Here is a 17,907-nt window from a genome sequence, read left to right as displayed (position 1 = left end):
AGAAAATTTAAAAAAAAAAAAAAAAAAAAAAAAAAAATCAGTGTTGGTTTTAATTCCAGTCACTGAAATAGAATTTTTGCAATGATTACAAATTAGACTTTCTTTTGACCACTATCTTTGCAGATGTGTTTTGTGTGAGTCTGTAGTGTGAAAATTTAAGAATCTCATTAGGTAAAATACAGAGATTTAGAAGTGTAATATAAGATGGCCAAGCAGCAGAGATCAGTAAATTTGAAGGGAAGGGCCAACTTCTGCATGCCTTGAACCTCTTCATCACTTTCAATAAACAGGCTGACAATATCTCTGCAGTTTTTACTGAAGTAGTCTTGATTTAGGCAAAACCCACTGCTGAAGGTGGTTAATACTGCCCTCATTACAAAGCTCACACCCGTGTCCTCCTCCTGCATGTCTCAAAGAGCTTTGCAAGGGGAGGATGCATCTCTGTCCCCTGGTCCTTGCTGGGGATGGGGAGGCACAGCCAGGGGAGGAGCCCTGCATGGCTGAGCCAGGTTTACAATCCCAGCTCTGGGGTGGTCAGTGGGACAGCTCATCTCCGTGGGGATCCAGGATCCCAGCCACGTGTCCTGCCACAGCCCCCAGCCTTACAAGCACGAGCAGCAAAGCTCTGCTGATCTCATCTGGGGCTGCTTTGTCTCTCCCGTGGCATAACTGAGTAACTGGTGGTCACACACACCCCGTCCATGGCTGCGATGCTCAGTGGAGCCAGTGCTAACTTTCCACACTGTACATCAACCTTTCTATTCCTTTTACAGCTCTATACTTTACACATGTGCAGATATATGGATTTGATCATTCTGAAACTCAGTATTCATACTACTTACACCATAGACTAAAAGAATATATAAACAGCTGGATGAAGAGTATCATTCTGCTTTGCTACACTATCAGAATATGGCATCACGACCAGCAATAAATAAAAATATAAATCAAAAAATACATTGTATCATTGCTCTGTGATTTAATATCTCATGCTTTATCTCAGGAAAAAATAAAAAGTTGTCCAAAGCATCCTGAAAGAAAGCTTTCCCACAGTTAGTCCATGAATATGAAGACAAGGACCACGTATGTCAGGCATATTCCATACAGTGCTTAAAAGATTTGCAGCCTCTGTAGCAGGACTTCTGCACAATGTGGTTTTAATGCACTGGAGTAACAGATAATTACAAAACTTCATATGAAACAAATACTGAAAACTCTCAAAGAAACAAGGATTAATCATACCTGGAAAAAGTCAGAGATATAGAAACTGTGTAGACTAATACCACTACACATTTCTACAACTGAAAAGACTGGTAGAGGAACTACTGTTCCTGTCACAAACTAAACAAAACAAATCATATCTATCTGGAGGAATGCCACTAAAAGATACAACAACACACTGGCAGTTCAAACTGTAGCTTTGCCATCAAAAGGAAAAAGATATACTAGCACCAGAAATAATTGCTTCTTGAACAAAATAAACACGTTGCAAGTCTTCACAGGGTGCTTTTCTTGATGAAATATTAAACCAAATTTTTTTTTTCTTGTACTGACCATGCAACTTTTAAGTTTCATTTCAATTCAATCTGAGATGCAAATATTAATGCCAAATCTATGTATGTAGTTTAACCTTTCAGATTAAATTGTCTACTGCTTGCTCATGGTTATTTAAAAGGAATGAACATTTCATGCTATTGAACAATACAAAAGCTAAAAAAGCCAAGTAAGATTATTTGGGAGAAAAAAAAAGAAAAAGGTATTCCTACTTTCCTACTTGCTGGGAATTTAATAAAGAAATTAATTTACAAGACAGAAAAGAAAGCAAATGAAGGTGCTTAAGTGTTTCTTCCGTAGGGCCCCAGTGTCAGGGAGTTAAAGGAGAATTGAGTTTTGACACTTAACTTATAGTAGTGTCTATAATTATTTCCTGAATGACAAAACCATGGACCAAAGCTTGCTAGCTTTATTGGCACATACAGAAATAGAAGCTAGGAGGGCAGTTAAAAAATATAAGTACACAAATTAAAAAAAAGAAAAAGAAAGTGCTAATGACAGCATTGTTTATCTTGTTGCTGTTTCTTAAATGAGTTGCATTTGTGGACAGTCTCAGTAAGGGGCTGATATGCCATCTAGTCAGATAATAAATATCCTACTTGATTTTACATGTAAATACTCTGAAATTTAAAAACTTTTAAAAATTATTTCATTGTACTGTATCGATTGCCAGTATTAGATATATTAAAAAACATTCAGTTTCTACTCTCTACATCTACCACATACCCAGCCAAATGTGCCAAGTCAGGACACTGACATGAGTGACTCTTTTCTGCCAGGCAGGCAGCTTGCTCATCAGCCTGCTGTGTTTTTGAGACAGTGCTGCCTAAACAAGCAGACTGAAAGTGGTGAGTCAGAGTGCTGATCCTGTCCTCCTTCTGAAAGGCCCTCAGTCACCTTTTATTGCTGTAACACTCTGGCAACATTTTATATTCTGCCTGTGCCACCTGAAGGTTTTCACTGTTGTAATCATTACTATTCAAACAGGTTGTCATTTGCATCTCTGAAAATTTAGGGAAAGCAAAGCATATTTCCTTACATCTGTGAACACTTGTTTATTTTTTACTATTGGAAAGATGGAATTGAGCAGTAAAAATACATATGTATTCAGTGTACAGTGTCAGGTTTTTGCTTTTATTAGTAGGATTTTACTAACTGGAGGCTGCTAAATTGAATTCGTGATTTAAAAATCTGTGTTTTCCTCAATGAAAAGCTGGGTTTGACTCCAATGTACCAAAATGACAACAAAGTTTCATCAAAGAGAAATTTTCCATTATAGTGGCATTTCCACTGATCTGAGATTGTGAAGCAATACAAAAAGTGTGACCCCATCTTCACATGATTTAGAAACGATGGAGCTAGGAAAAATGTGCGTTCCAAGAAGGGCATAAGGTGCCCTCATATGAATGGAGACAAGCTGCCTTCCTCAACTTTCCTTTTGGTCTACATATGAAAGACAACTCTTTGAAAAATAACTAAAACCATTTGGGATGATCCTGCTATATACATTAGGAACAGAAGCGATATAAAAAAAATTTCCATCTGCCAAATATGGCACCATTTCTCATAAATTAATCTCTCAAACTCAGTGCACCATATGAAGACTCAAAATTTAAAAAAAAATACCTCGTGGCAAAACTACAAATGTGCACAAATTACGTATTTCTAGCAATAAGAAAAAAAAAAGTGGAGAAGGAAATGTTTCTCTAGAAAGCCATCTGAACAGAAAGGGAGAAAAATCAACACATTTAACAGTGGAGCGTGGAGACAAGCGTGCAGTGATAATCACACAGAATTGTTTCTCTCCAATGTTTTTTGAGCAATAATGTCCACTAAAATCACCGTAACAACATAAAAGGAACAAGATGAATACATCATTCTGTGAAACACAAAAATAAACTCTTTCTTTTCTAGACTTAAAGACTTCAAAGACTCTGAAATAAAAGCTGTTAATACTGAAACAAGATGAATATGAGGCTTGAGTGTATTTTCTTCAATGCCGTCATCACAAATGTTGAATAGATTATTGAAATGCATTCTTTATGGCAACAGTAACAGGAAACAAAGGAAACAAAGCAAACCATTGCTTCCAAAACCCCGTAGAGAAGTTCAGCTAGTCATGTGTAATTTAAAGTGAATAACCTGAAAACCACACCATGATACTAACATCTCTGGTCAGTTCCATTGCTATCCTCCTCTGGAGGATGATCTGATTCATCCCCACCTCAAGAGTGCTTTCTCCTCCAGCATTCCAAAATCCAATATGCAGAGTATACACACTCTGTCCGTCCTCAAGTGAGGTTGAGAAGCTTCTGGTCTCAGGTGGTGTCTGCCATCAAATGATCCCTGCAGCACCTCTGTAACCTTTTCAAACAACCCACAGAGAAGTCTGGTTTCTTCTTCAACGTTCTGTCCCTCTTGATGAAGGACTCGACAGGGCCTATCGCGAATGTCTTCACGACCGTGAGCAGCGCAAGGCAAAACCGAAGCTGATCAACAGGCGGGACCCTCTCTGATCAAAGGGGCCAAGTATCCCGCAAGCCTGGAAGCCATCCACCTGCAGCTGGAATGCTATTCCCCAAAAATTCAAGGCCTCTTTCTGTGCTCCTCTGGTTTATCTCTTTCTAGCAATGAGCCATGGTGTGACTCCCTTGAGATGACAAAAGGAAATGACTCAGAAGCTGGAATCAAAGGTCACTGTGAGCAGCCACTCATGATCACACAGCAAGCAGGTCTGGCACACAAACTCATGCTTTTAGTTCATATGAGCAGATGTGGTGTCATGAATCAGTGACGTGTTTTAAGATGGACATGGAAGCCAAGTCAGTAAACTCCAACAGCAGCTGGTACAGTACATTTTATAGCATTTTGCTCTTATTTGGTCACAATTTCTTGTAAACTAGTTCATGGCACTCATGGTCCATGCATATCCACAAGCCAAAATATAAGAATTTACAGAAATATTAATTCCTATTATTGATCATTGTTTTGAGATCTCTCCCATTAGAGAGACAACCTTTGCAGGTTTGTCCTGCAGTCATTGTATCATCTAACTGCAGATGTAGGTGAAAAAAAGATGTATGTATGGACTATTGCAAACAAGTAGAAGCAGCTACATGTAAACATATCTCAGACTTGTAAAACCAAATTTTCAGTTCTCAACTATAAATAAAAAAAGTGGAGCACTATATACACAACTTCATGCTTGTAAGGTTAGATTCATCACTGCAGAGACAAAAAGAGATACAGATTAATCAAATTAGTAAGTTATTTCAGACATCTATTACAAATGCACAGATAAGGCAGAGTTGCAAATATAGATAGTTACTTCCTCAGCACCAACTACTCTTCAGAGATAAATGTATCTGGGATTTCACTTATGCTACATGTTTTCTGATGTATTATATGCCAGTGTTCCTCCAACTGTATTATTCTGAATGCTACGTTTCTAAATCAAGCACTGCCTAGGTTAAATCATTACTAAAATAATGTCGCCAGTAAAGTAATGTTGTCACAAAACCCAAAACCCAGGGGTGTTTATGGAAAAATAGAAAAGTAAGGCAAATAAAAGGTCAGGATACGCTGTCCTTCTCAGTATCCCAGAAAACCAATGTAATAATAGCTTGACCGAAACACTCGACAAAAATGCCACATCCATGAGCTTTTATAATGAATAGGAAGCACTGACCATCTGCAGAAATCAAAGGATGTGTGAGTCTCCATGTAAAAAAAAGAAAAGTCTTGGACCTTCCAGGAAACTAATGCCAACTATTTCTACAGTACTGTCTGAATGAAATATTCTACATAAATTACAACGTATCACATCAACTATTGTCATGGAGAGGTCTGATCTTGCATTGCTGGGTATGTCTGTCTAGGAGGCTTCAAAGCATATCTTGATACTGCTCAGTACGATTGTGACAGGCATTTCTGTGTGCTAAGGACATACTGCTCCTGGAAAGAAAAAGCTCTGCCCATCCTACCTTTTGCCAACAGCCAGGCATTGGTAATCCATCAGGACCCTGTTTCAAGAGGAGTAAAAGGGGAAAAAAAAAAAAAAAAGCACATAAGTAAGTTTGATAGGATAGATATTTCATCAACATCTGTTGGAAAAGCTGAAGGAGCTTTGACTTTCTATCTAAAATGTAGCTACCACTTAATTTATTTCCTCTCTTATTCTGAGAGTGAAGGAAAAGCCAAAGGCGAGAAGGTTTACACTGTAAATACATACATGCATTTCTCTGCTATAAAGATTTGTTTTTCTCTAAACCATTAGAACTTCTTTATCAGTTCCTTATTGCTGTTAGAGCTCAGGCTACATACTATTTTAAATATAAACGGTTTTATTCACAACCATCTGTACCTGAATGTACAAGATCAGTGAGAAAAAAAATACTATCACTTTTATCTGGAGAATATTATGTTTTATGGGTCCCTTGTACAAAGGTCACTCTGTGATAAGACAGCAAGACTCAAATGGGAGTAGGACCTTTTCTTTTCACTTTCAGTATCAGTTTTTGAATGGAGCAGCAAAATCTTAAGGCCTGAACATACCTTGAGTGCCACAGTGGAAGAAAACATCAGTGGTGGGAGCTGGACAGCACAGCACCACTGACTATTTCAGCACTTGGACAATATGGGCATCTAATTTCTTCTCATGTTAGTGAGAGTCACTCCTTTTCTTTCCTGTTGCCACCCTACCTTCCTGTATCTCCATGCATCCAGTAAGATCTGGGCCAGCTTTTGATCACAGTCATACTGGTTTTCATGGATTTAATTCGAATTTACATGGCTCTTCAGGGTTTATTCATGGAATTATATGCTCAGAATTAGGAGCACATACAATGTAACTATTCTAGGCAGAATAGTTTCTAAGCAGAAAAAAATCAGGCCTTTACATTTCTTAGAATTTAGAATACCAATACTTAATGTTGCCCTACATGTGAGGATAATGATCAATATGGATTTTTGAATATACTTGCATGTGGTCTGATGTGAATGGCTTGCTGCCTAAACCTGCTGCTTATTCTAGCAATTATCTAGGAACAGAGTTTTTTTTTACCTATCAACGATTGTTAGTGAATCTTCAGATATAAATGATAATACAGAGACAGAGAAACATTTTTAAATTACAAAAGCATGCTTGATTATCCCCAGCAAAATATGAGATATGGTTACCATTAATTGGAAGCAAACAACATGGACTGTGGAATAATCTTAATGGACTATGTATTTACAATTAAAAAGCAACTGACTTCAAATTAGAAGTGCTATAGTCAAAATAAAACCTACTTAATTTAACATTCATCTCAGAGAACCGTGCTTAACCACCAAACAATAGCAGAGCATGCAGATCAAATTTTACTGTGAACAACTGAAAAGAAAATTCTCCTTGTATCTTTAGGAAATGTGTATGTACTATTCATTTGGGGTTTTCTTTCTTAAATGGAAGAGTTCCAACTTCCTTTACCACTGAATAAAAATCACTGTTGCCAGATTGGTACAAGGGAGAGGGTCAAGAAGTAGCATTTTAGTATAGGTGGGAACTTGAATTCATGCTAGCATAGGGTGGGGAGTGTTGTGTGTGCTCCAGGAAGGTAAGTTCCAAGGGAAAGACCATTAAATTGAAGACATTAAATAACAAAGACAGTGAGGGTTTGGGCTGCAGACTGTTATATTCTTACAAACATCAGGTAAGCTTTTTATTTCCAGAGGTGTTTGAATACTCTGATAAACAGGCCAGACACCACAAACATTACTTGTGGATGGTGTGGAAGCCAAGCTCCAGCTTGGCTTACAGGAAACCTTGGTTTTTAGAAACAGTATTTACATCCTTCTGTTTGTGACTCTCATTTTGGCCAAATTATGAAAAGATGCCCCTAAGGTGGCAGGGATTTGGAAGGAAGACCAGGGTGCAGAGTAGCTATGGAATAGGCCAGGGTGTGGAACTGAGCAGCACAGACAGAGGTCATCAGACTTGATTAGAGGTGAACATTGTGCTGGATTTCTAGAACTTGGGTTCAGGGTGGGTAAAGCAGTGGGTATTTTGCGAGGAAAGTAACAAACCAATGATTCTCAGGGAAAATGTAGGAAGGACACAAAATTACAAATTACCAGGTGATGTGGGAGAAAATTGCTGAGAGTTAGGCTTAAGGTGTGTCAATGAAAACGTGTGTTCTCTCATTGCGGTTATGACCACTTGAAGCAGCTGGTTTGTTCATGCACATGCATGTGTTACGTGAAAAATGTAAAGTCAGCTCAGAAAAACATTACTTTACATTGAGAATGGCTGACTACAAACAAAGGAACTGCATGCAGGGTTGGTAGGAAAGAGAAATACTGTACCAATTGGCAAGGGGCATCCAGCCCATCCAGGCCAGGCTGGCCTGGCTCCCCTTTTTCCCCCTTAATTCCACGGAATCCCTGTTTGTAAAGATTAACTTGCAATGTTACTGTCAAGAAAATGCCTTCAGTATTGACTTAAATGGAGTGAACAAAAAACAACAGAGAGGCAAGAGGAACAAGCTGACTGCTTATGATTTCAACCTGTGGGGCACTGATTCTGACACATTCCAAATTTGGTTCCTTTCCAGTGTATTTTGCAGGAAAAAAAACAAACCAAACAAAACCAAAACAAAAACCCCACCATCAAACCCTCACAAACTTAGGCCAAAGGTCTTAAGTCTGGTGCTTTAAACCAAATTAGGAGGTTTATAAACAAAGTCTGCTGCAGAATTTGGACTTGAGATGAAGCTGTGCTAACAAAGGGCAACAGGTTACACAGTAGCTGCTGCTTGTTCCTCTCCCCTCACTTCTTATTCCATCAGTTTACAGCAGGATGACTAATCTCCCAACACACAAGCGAGACGTACCAATGGGCAAGGTGCATCTAATCCAGGAGCACCCTGTTCTCCTTTCTCCCCTTTAGGCCCTTTTTTGCCTTTCTTTCCCTTTTCCCCCTGTGGATACAATGGTTTGGATAAAACATGTTTCATTCTTTTTTTTTTAAAAAAAAAAAAAAAAAAAGGAAAGATTGGGTTTAAAGTTTAGGCTTTTTTCTTTTTAAGCCAATGGAGAGCTGAAAGGACACTTACCACTGTGTTCTGGTTTGGATGGTGCATTATGTGGAAAAATAAATTATATGATCACAAGCAAGAACTGCAGTCAGTCTCTATTAGTTTGTGTTGGTATTTCATATAAGTATTATGAATGTTTTGAAACCTAGAACAGGGCTTGAAATCATTGATTTCCTGAGACAGAGGCAAATCTGCAAAGCCCCCCAATCTGCAGTCCAGAATAAGAGTTCTCCTATTTTGATAAGGGATAGCACTGAAGGGCACGTGCTCACTAAGCTGTGAGCTTCCCAGAGGATTTGCCACGAGTCCGAAGTAACTTTGGGAGAGCAGAATCCATCAGCAGAGTGGCACAAACGCTTCACAGGGATGAACAAATTCCATCAGCTTCCAGGGTGTCACATCAAGGGTGATCCTGGCCAGGAGCATCCTTTGCTAACTGACCCTTTGCACTCTGGTAAGAGTTTGGAACAAATCCTGCTCTCTGTGGCACCCACAGAAACCCACAGACATCACTGAGGATGCACTGCTGTCACTCCAAACACAACACGACCATTTCAAACCCTGTTACAGGAATCAAAAGACTCCAACTGCTTGATGGAGAGGTGCTATGACACTTTTGACAATTTCATATTGTCTTGGTATCATAAAGTAATCAGAAGTGATAATCAGATTATTTATTTAAGCATTTCAACATTTAAATATTCTCTCTACTGCAGGCAATGTTTCATTATTTGTTTAACCAAAATGCAGTCCTTTGATTTCATACTGAGTTTTCTTTTTAAATCCAAAACTTCCAATGCTTTAATTCTCATGGAAATTAATTGCTACCCCTCAACCAAGTTACCTGCAAAGATGACCTCACCTTCAAGCAGTATAAGAGCTTTAGAGAATTCATTTTATAATTGATTTCACACCAGTTGATCACAATGGTAAATGAGTTTCAGGTTGCTCTCAATTTCACAAAAATCAAAAAGGGATTACTTAAAAAAAAATTAACAAATTGGACTAGGATTGTAAAAAAATGGGATAGGAAGGATGAGTAAATCAGGATATCACAAAGAAATGGGAAAAATAGTCATAGGAAAATTAGTATAACATTGGAGAACCAGCAAGTGAGGTTGTGGCTGTTGGGAGGATTTAATTTGTGAGGAAAAGGGTAAAAAAGACAGAGGAATTGTAAGGAATGAGGGTAGAAGGAGAAGGAAGGAATGCCCCTTTGGAAAGACAGATGGATTCTGGTGAAGCATATTAAATAGGCATTTAACTTGTTCCACACCAGTACAGAGAGACTTAATCCATTAAAAATAGAGAAAAATAATTTTTACACATAAGAAATAATGTATATATATAATACTTTAAAAAGGAAAGAAAACACATTAGTCATTTAATATTAAACAGCATACTTGACACGTTCAAATAAAACAAAATGTTCCATGAACAAAGCATACTGCATCCATGTCATGACAGAAGCAAAGTTACTTGTCTATCTTTTCTGTGTGCCAAAAGGTCATAGCATAATATTTGGAGAAACAGCAACCCAAACATTAGCAGTCCTCACCAAATGATAAGATTGTGATGTAAGAAGTACCTCACAAGACAAGAATCATAAATTGGCTACATTTCCATCCTAAACCTACAAAGATGACAATGTAGCAGAGGAACCAAATAGCTTAGGGTCAAATTTCATGCTATTTGTGCTCAATGTAGCACCAACGTATTTGCAATGAGTGTATGCAAGCACAAAGCATGGACATACTCCAGAAAGGATTCTGAAAATGAACAGTACAGTTTGCTTTCTGACTATTTTTTTAACTTTTAGGATTTTTATTTCTTTAACTTCTTGTTTTATAAGCCAGCAGGTTTTTCAGCTTCCCGTTTTACAGGGAGATCTTTGATGTTATTCAAACGAATGCAGCAGTCACCTGTGTAGAAAACAGCCTCAATTTCCTGGGTACTTTACTACTTTTTCCACAGACCAAGTTCTTTCTTTTTAATCTTTGATCTTTACACCTTATCCTAAACTACAGAAACCCACAGGAGTTATGGGGATTCTACATCTGACGAGGATTAAAAAAAAAAAAATTCCTTTCTGTCCTTCCTCAGTGCCTAGAGAAATAAAAAAATGTGGCACTTCTGCAACATCATTATGGTTGGAACAATCTACAATCCTCACATGCACAGATTTTCATCAATGGAGAGTGTAGGGAAAGAGGATAATGCCTTTTCATCCTCTGTTCAGACACATCATATGCCTCTGTCAAAATTCATTACAAGAGTCACAACTGTGCATCTGGGACCAGGGGCAACTTTTGTTAAAGCTTATTCATTTTTGAAAGGAATTTTTTTTTCCTATTCATACAACTTGAAAATACAAACCTTTTTTGTGATGAGTGCTCCTGGACTATAATTTTATATGAGTAATTACATGTAGAACACTTTTAAAAATATCTTTACAGCCATGTAAAGAAGACTTAATGCAAACACTGATTTGCTTTCACTGTAGCAGAACTACTGATGGGCTAAAATACAGATCAGCAGTCTAGGCCTCATCTCAAACTTAAAAAATAGATTTATTCCCTGCATGCCTATGAAAGAAAGTGTCACTGGTCCTCTTTAGCATGTTCATAATGATATGCATTTTGGCAGTGTAATCTAAGTTTCTTAACTAGAAACTCAATAATCTCATTTTGTGTGATGTCAGACCAATAGCCAATACTGTAGAAATATTTAAAAACCAAGAAATCATAAGCTAGATGGTCAACTTCTTTATCTATTATGTTAAAATGTTTTATCTGTTGAAATGGGTTCTGTTACACCAGTTTGGTCATAGATAACTAACAATTTACATAAGGAAAACCACCAGAATACAAAAGACTTGTTATAATGAGAATTTGGATTAATTGCATTACTTTGTGTCTTTTGAGTGTCAGCTTTCTATTTGGAAAAGGAACTATTGATGCAGCTAAAGCAATTTTGGTGAATTAAGTTTGCTTGCATGATACAAATATTCCTAATTTATGGGAAAAATGTGTTTGAACTGTGCAACGGAAGTGTCTTCCACAGAGGTCTCAGCTATATCTTCCCTGACTTTTCACTGAGAAAGGCCTTCCTTTGCCTCCTAGTTTTCCTTAAATACTCTGGGAATTTTTAAGGCAGGTATTCAATCTCCATTTCTGCCCTACAGACTTCCAGTCAATCCTCCTTCTGAAAGTCCACAAAACACTGTGTTTTATGAAATATGTATCAGACTCGCTAACTACTTTATCCCATGCATTCTCCTCAGGAAACAGGGTTTGCCTTTTCATGAGATTTTAGGGGGATGGAGGTCCAGAGTTCCTAGGGGATGTGTCCTGCAGCCCAAGAGAACAGGTCTCCACAGGCAGCCTAAATCACAAGTGAACTCTGAAAAGGGTGTAGCTGTGCCACACACCGTTCCCACATACAATTCCCTCACTCTCTTTCAACTCAAAGTGCCATGTTCCACTTATCTAGTCAGTCCCTGGGAATCACAAATATCCAAAAGCAGCACACTGGACTCTGGAACATAAAACATTTTTACATCCCGAGTGCTGAATCTCATCGGTTTAATTTTCACATTGTATTTGCGTAAGTGAACTTCTTACCAGCTTTCCATCTTTTCTTCCAGAAATCTTCTGGAGCTCTGGTGGCTGAAATTTGTCTGCCTATCTGCTCTAGTTGTACATGCAAACACAGACTCACAAACTCTGGCTGAAAGTGAGCTCTGGAGGTTGCCTAAGATTCCCATTGTGAGCAGGATGATTCCCAACCCTAGAGCAGGTCAGCCCAGACCAGGATCTGCAGTGCCCTTGGGCAGAGGTTCAGTCTCCTCTCTGGACTCACTGTCCCAGTGCTGTGCTGTCCTCCTTGTGAACAATTGCTCTGAACCTGTCAGGAGCAGCTTGTGGTCCCACATCTGCCATTACCCAGAAGAGTTTTGCTCTGTCATCTTATATCTCCCCTTTCAAGTAGTTTGGCCTCCCCATTGTCAAACTAAGCCAGCCCACCTCCTCCAGCCTCTGCTACGGGTTGTGTTTGCCCCAGACCCCTGCCAGCTTGGTAACCTCCTTGCTCTCTGTTTTTTTCTTGAACTGTGAGGCTCAAAAGTCCATCTGCAGTATTCAAGTGACCTCACTGGAACTGATGAGAGAGGCGTAATTATGTAATTACATAATTTTTATCCTCTGGTCACAACTCTTCGCAGGTATCCCGGGTGAGAACACACTGCTAAGCTCATTCAATCAATCTGGCACTCAGCACAAAGAGCATTTTGACCACCACCTCTCTGAGCTGTTATCAGCTACACCTCTTGAGGAGAAAAGCTGTTCACTGGTGACAGACAGACCCATACTCTGACAGCGAGCAAGGGCTCACCACCCGTTGTGATTACTCTGCCAGGTAATACTCTGCTTTTCTAATAGACATGGAGCACCTGCTTAAACAACTGCTGTTCTGCAAAATCAGTACCTTACCAGTGATCTCTGAGCTCAAAAGAAAGAGCAATATACCCAGGGACAAAAGGGAAGGAAGAAATTTATAATACTTTTTTCAATGCATTCTTGGGAAATGTTTTGCCTAACCATATTAAGAAATGGAGATGGATCCTATCACCCATGGTGATTTTTTGTGTGTGTTCTAATTCAGCAATTTTAGCAACTGGGCTTTTGTTGGCTAGAAATGGAAGAGAAATAGCTCATGAAATTTCTCTACACACATTAAATCCTGTACTGCTTTTCACTAAAGTGATTTCCAACTCACTGTGTCTGGGCACTGCAAATGAAGTCAGGCTGTTTCTGTTAACTTCACTGTCTAGCTGGTTTACCAGAATGGTAGAGTATATAATTTTAAATTTCAATCCACCAGTATAACAAAGCCCTTAATTGCAAAGAAAACATTGCCAAAAATAAAAATTCAGACAGTTCCTGTCTTAGCCACTTGGTGTGGGACAAGCAGCATGTAAAGGCATGCTACACCAGGATCAACCATTAGTCTGCAAATACTGCCAGGGAACAGAGCTGGGCTCTTCGGTATAAGATCACTGCCACTAATGTCTGCATTAAATATTTCAGAACTTTCAACAAGTGCAGGATGGATTGGAGAAAATGAGCCTAAAAAGAAGGTTGTGCTTTGGGGTCATGTTGATATTACTGGTCCTGTACATACATTTTTGTGTTTTTTCATGGGTTTGCTCTAGCACGTATCTGTGACTTGCCTTTTGGCACACAGTAAAAACAAAAGTTTTAACAGGACAATTCATAGCATAAAGACAGCAGAACTGATTAGCTGAGGAATCAAGCAACAGTTAATAACACTGTGGTCACCTTTTCTCCCTTTTCTCCTATATCACCCTTTTCTCCTCGAGGACCAGGGAAACCCTATAAAAACAAAACGGACAAAGACAAGTTGACTTTTATTAACATGCAGATTGAGTTTTCAAATGCTCTTGGAGAAACCTAAAGAGATGATTTCACTGCATGCCCTGTACATATATGTGTGTTATGTGTGGACACATGCACAGACACAAGAGTATGTGAGATGAGTAAGTCACACAGTTTGGCAGAGACATTTTGGCAGCTACAGAAAGAAATCATGCAACTCAAACTAGCAATCATCCATGCTACACAGAATATGTGCATTCTGAAAAAGACTCCTCAAGTTAGGGATTTCAGTGGAAGACTACAGAAAGAGACTTTACTGAAAGTCTTTTCAGTATGCCAAGGAAAGAGCCTATGTTTTGAAACATATCCCTTACAGGCTATGGAATTATTCTCTTCAATTAGAATAAATTTAGCTAACTAAAGTGCTAAGTGACTCCTTCTACAAATGAGTCATCTGAATATTTTCTTAGCAAGCATTTTTTTCAGCCTACTGACATCCAAAGGACCAAGTACTTGTATTGCTAAGCACAACTATCTGGTGGTGTCTGTCGATAAGGGCTGTACACTGCACGATCTTTGTCCTGTTCCCCACAGAGAAAGAGCAAACACAGCATTCACCACACTCTCTGCAGGTACTGCATGCACACTAAAGGGCAGCAGAGGTGTTGTACTCCATAAGGGATTTTTTGGCATACTCTTACCGACCCCTGAGAGTGCCCTGGTCACACACATTACTTACATCAAGGCCAGGCTCGCCGTCTTTGCCCTGCCAAAGAACCACAGGAGCTGTATTAGCTTCCCTCAGACAAGGACACTGCTGCCTACGTTTTACATTTCCAGGAACTGATAACCTGGCTGCAAAATCTTGCTTGACTGAAAAATTTTGTCTGCAGGCAGATTCCAAAAGCAAGCTAAAAATACAGGAAAAATCTATAAAATTTTATTTTTAGTTTGCAGGAATAGGAAACAGAAATAGGATTCTTTTTTCAAATTTAACTTGCAAAAGTGACTCCCACATAAAAATGTGTGGCAAGCTAATTTAACACTCCATGGAGCCTGAAAACTCTCTCCAGCCACTGACTCCTGATCCAATTAAATGGATCCAATTAAACCACAGGTTTGTATTCCAGTTTAAATTAATTAATCAAGCAGATTAGACAGGAAAGGGTATGGAAACACTGCAAGTCTCCTGGAAAGGCTGGTTGTGCCTGGCCAAGCACATTTACATGACTTTCCTTGCATCAGAGTACAGAACAGACATGTGTATATGTACACACCTGACCCAGTCATTACCAGTGTAAACAGGGCAAGTCAACTGGTTTTAATTGACCTCCTTGTCAGGCCAAAGGAAGTTCTCCCTCATATTTTAGAAATGGATAACATAATTATAATTACTGATTCAAAACAAATAATTTCCACCTATGAATTAGCAACAATGAAATTCTCACATTGCTTCTGAGTAGACAGCACAGAAATGAAAACAAAATGGGTCTCTGAAGTAACAAACAAAACAAAACCATAATGGTGAAGAAACCTTGCAGTATGGAAATCCAAGCAGCTTACTGACATTAAGAAATTCTCAGCTTTCCACAGCTCCTCCTGAACTCTTGGCACTCTCACATGGCAGCTGATGGCCAAAGGCTGCTGAACCAGGAGCACCTGCATTCTGCATCTCCTCTCTCCTGCTGGTTCATGTCAGGTCTGTTTTTTTATGTGCATGGGTAGAACCCCAAGAGTGTGATACAGACCACTGACCTTGCACTGTGTGGGTCTATTATCAATCTCTGCCTTTTCCAACTAATTCTACTGCTAGGTGAAAATCAGCCATAAAGCACACAAAGTTTAATCAGGGAGGGATGAAAAGTGCAGTGTGTACAAACTCTGTGCAACTTACAGGCAAGCCGTACGGTCCTCTGGGTCCAGGGTCACCTACAGCTCCCTTCTCACCCTAAGAAAAGATTACAGAACAAGCAAACAAAAACACTGGCTATCTCAGAAATTATCTCTACCGAGTGCTTTAGGTTAAAGTTTATTCATTCCTAAGTATTTTGATGGAAAATATCCAAGCTCATTTATTTTTATTAGATATTTAAGGGGGAAAGAGAAGGTGTGTATTAATTTCTAGGCAAAAGGACTTTTTTTAGGCATACGATATCACACTAATTTTGAAATACATTAACTGAAAATATGTTTCAACTGAACACGCACCAGTGTCAAGTTTAAGCTTTTAACAGCTTAATGTTTCTCTCAGTAAAAATCCAAAGTTGTAATGAAAGCTGAGGATATACAGCATCAAGCTGTATATATACACAGCAGCTGAGATCCAACACAGTGACAGGCAAAAATAATGAGTCAGTCAAAGCTTGATTTAAGTAGGCAATGCTATTAACAGTGACATTGTGAAGATTATCCTATGCACTGTGCTGTGTTGCTAAATCCTCTATTGGATTCTAGATAAGCAATGTAGATACCCTGGTTTATTAAAATCAAAACAACTTCAGTAATATGCAAGACAAACAAATACAGAGATTACTCCAGAAGTCTGATCTCATTCTGCACTAAAATCCACAGAAAAAATTACCAGTTTCCAGAAGGGTAATTTTGCAAAGTAATTTTGCAAGCTTAATACAGGGTAAACTTTTCCAAATGTTATGGAATTTCAAGGCGACAAATTTCAGGCTGATAGTAATAATCACCTTTGCTCTTTTAATTGTTCTTTATCAAGGCTGATATGAAGTTAAGCTTCCCAAGCCAGCCAGGACTAGCCCTTGTTACTGCAAGAACAGGTCCCTGCGAGCTTGGTAGGGAGTCAGGGCTGGGAAGAAAGTGTAGAAAGCAGCCTTACTGCAGACTGTGTTCTTTCTTCTGAATTAGACCCATCAGAAAAGCATTTCTCTCTGGAGAGAACTGAACTGCTCAAAGTGCTGATGCAGTAAAAGAAAAAAATCCTGACCACTTCTAGTTTTCAAAGTTCTTAATCTGGATTTTCTATGCAGGGTGACTTGGATCCCTTTGTCACCCCCTTTGCTGGACACACCCTAACACAGGGCTTCGTGCGAGGCTCTTGGTGTGCAGAAGTGCTGTGCTTCATCCTAGCATTTGCTGCACTTCTGCTTGTGAGATAATTCTCTGTACAACATCCTCTGGGTTATTTACAGCTTATTATTAATTCATTGATGACTCCATCATTAAAAGCAGAAGACAGAGATGTAGATTTCTGCCTAATTAATGTGTGCCAAGTACTTGGCACAGCTCTGGAAATGGGCTGCTGTGTCTAAATTTCATTGACTGAATTATACAAAAAGGCAGGTGCCAATACACGTGGGACCTTAACCTGTGGTTGAATAATCCCAGCAATAAGGAGTTTGTCAGAGTAACTGACACTTGATCTGTTTTAAATACCTTTTATGTTTCTTTGGTGGGCACTTGCTTTAGTCTAGATGTAATGAGATGTGCAGTGTCAGGTGTTTCTGGACTCTGTTACTCCTCTGCTAATTTCTGAGCAGCACTTAGGCTGGATGCCCTGGCAGGACAATAGCAGGTATTGGAAAGTAATAGCTGATGTTCAAAGCAATAAATCCCTTGAAACTTTCAAGTTTTCTGCTAAGAAGAAATTAATGTGCTGACCTACGTAGGTAAGAGCTACTCTTCGATCAGTACTTGAAATATATCAAGACTAGTTAAGCACCTTTTTTTTCTTTAATCTTCAACAGCAAGATGGCTGTACAAAGTCCTCTCAAGATAGGCTTATAGCATTACTAAACATATGGTAGACATAGAGATACTGAATGTATCAGTCTAGGAGATAATATTGTCTGTTATGTAAGAATATATTTGGAGAACCGTATCACAGAAATTTTTGCCTCCAATACAAAGCACAT

The 17,907-nt window shown here is 38.9% G+C and overlaps 1 protein-coding gene across 1 annotated transcript in view; it reads right to left on the bottom strand.

The window, feature by feature from the left end:
- Positions 1 to 241: 241 nt before the first annotated feature.
- Positions 242 to 17,907, bottom strand: part of COL25A1 (collagen type XXV alpha 1 chain) — a 295,280-nt gene continuing 277,614 nt past the window's right edge. The window contains exons 32-37 of the mRNA XM_086888426.1: positions 15,921 to 15,974; positions 14,766 to 14,792; positions 13,970 to 14,023; positions 8,427 to 8,513; positions 5,538 to 5,576; positions 242 to 4,779 (exon numbers count right to left, since the gene is read on the bottom strand). Coding sequence (XP_086744552.1) covers positions 4,777 to 4,779; positions 5,538 to 5,576; positions 8,427 to 8,513; positions 13,970 to 14,023; positions 14,766 to 14,792; positions 15,921 to 15,974 — 264 coding nt within the window. The 3' untranslated portion in view covers positions 242 to 4,776. The remainder of the gene's footprint in view (positions 4,780 to 5,537; positions 5,577 to 8,426; positions 8,514 to 13,969; positions 14,024 to 14,765; positions 14,793 to 15,920; positions 15,975 to 17,907) is intronic.

Source organism: Cyanistes caeruleus, chromosome 5, assembly GCF_971803275.1.
Source record: "Cyanistes caeruleus chromosome 5, bCyaCae1.hap1.1, whole genome shotgun sequence".
Taxonomy (NCBI): domain Eukaryota; kingdom Metazoa; phylum Chordata; class Aves; order Passeriformes; family Paridae; genus Cyanistes; species Cyanistes caeruleus.
This window is presented reverse-complemented; position numbering and strand designations above follow the sequence as displayed.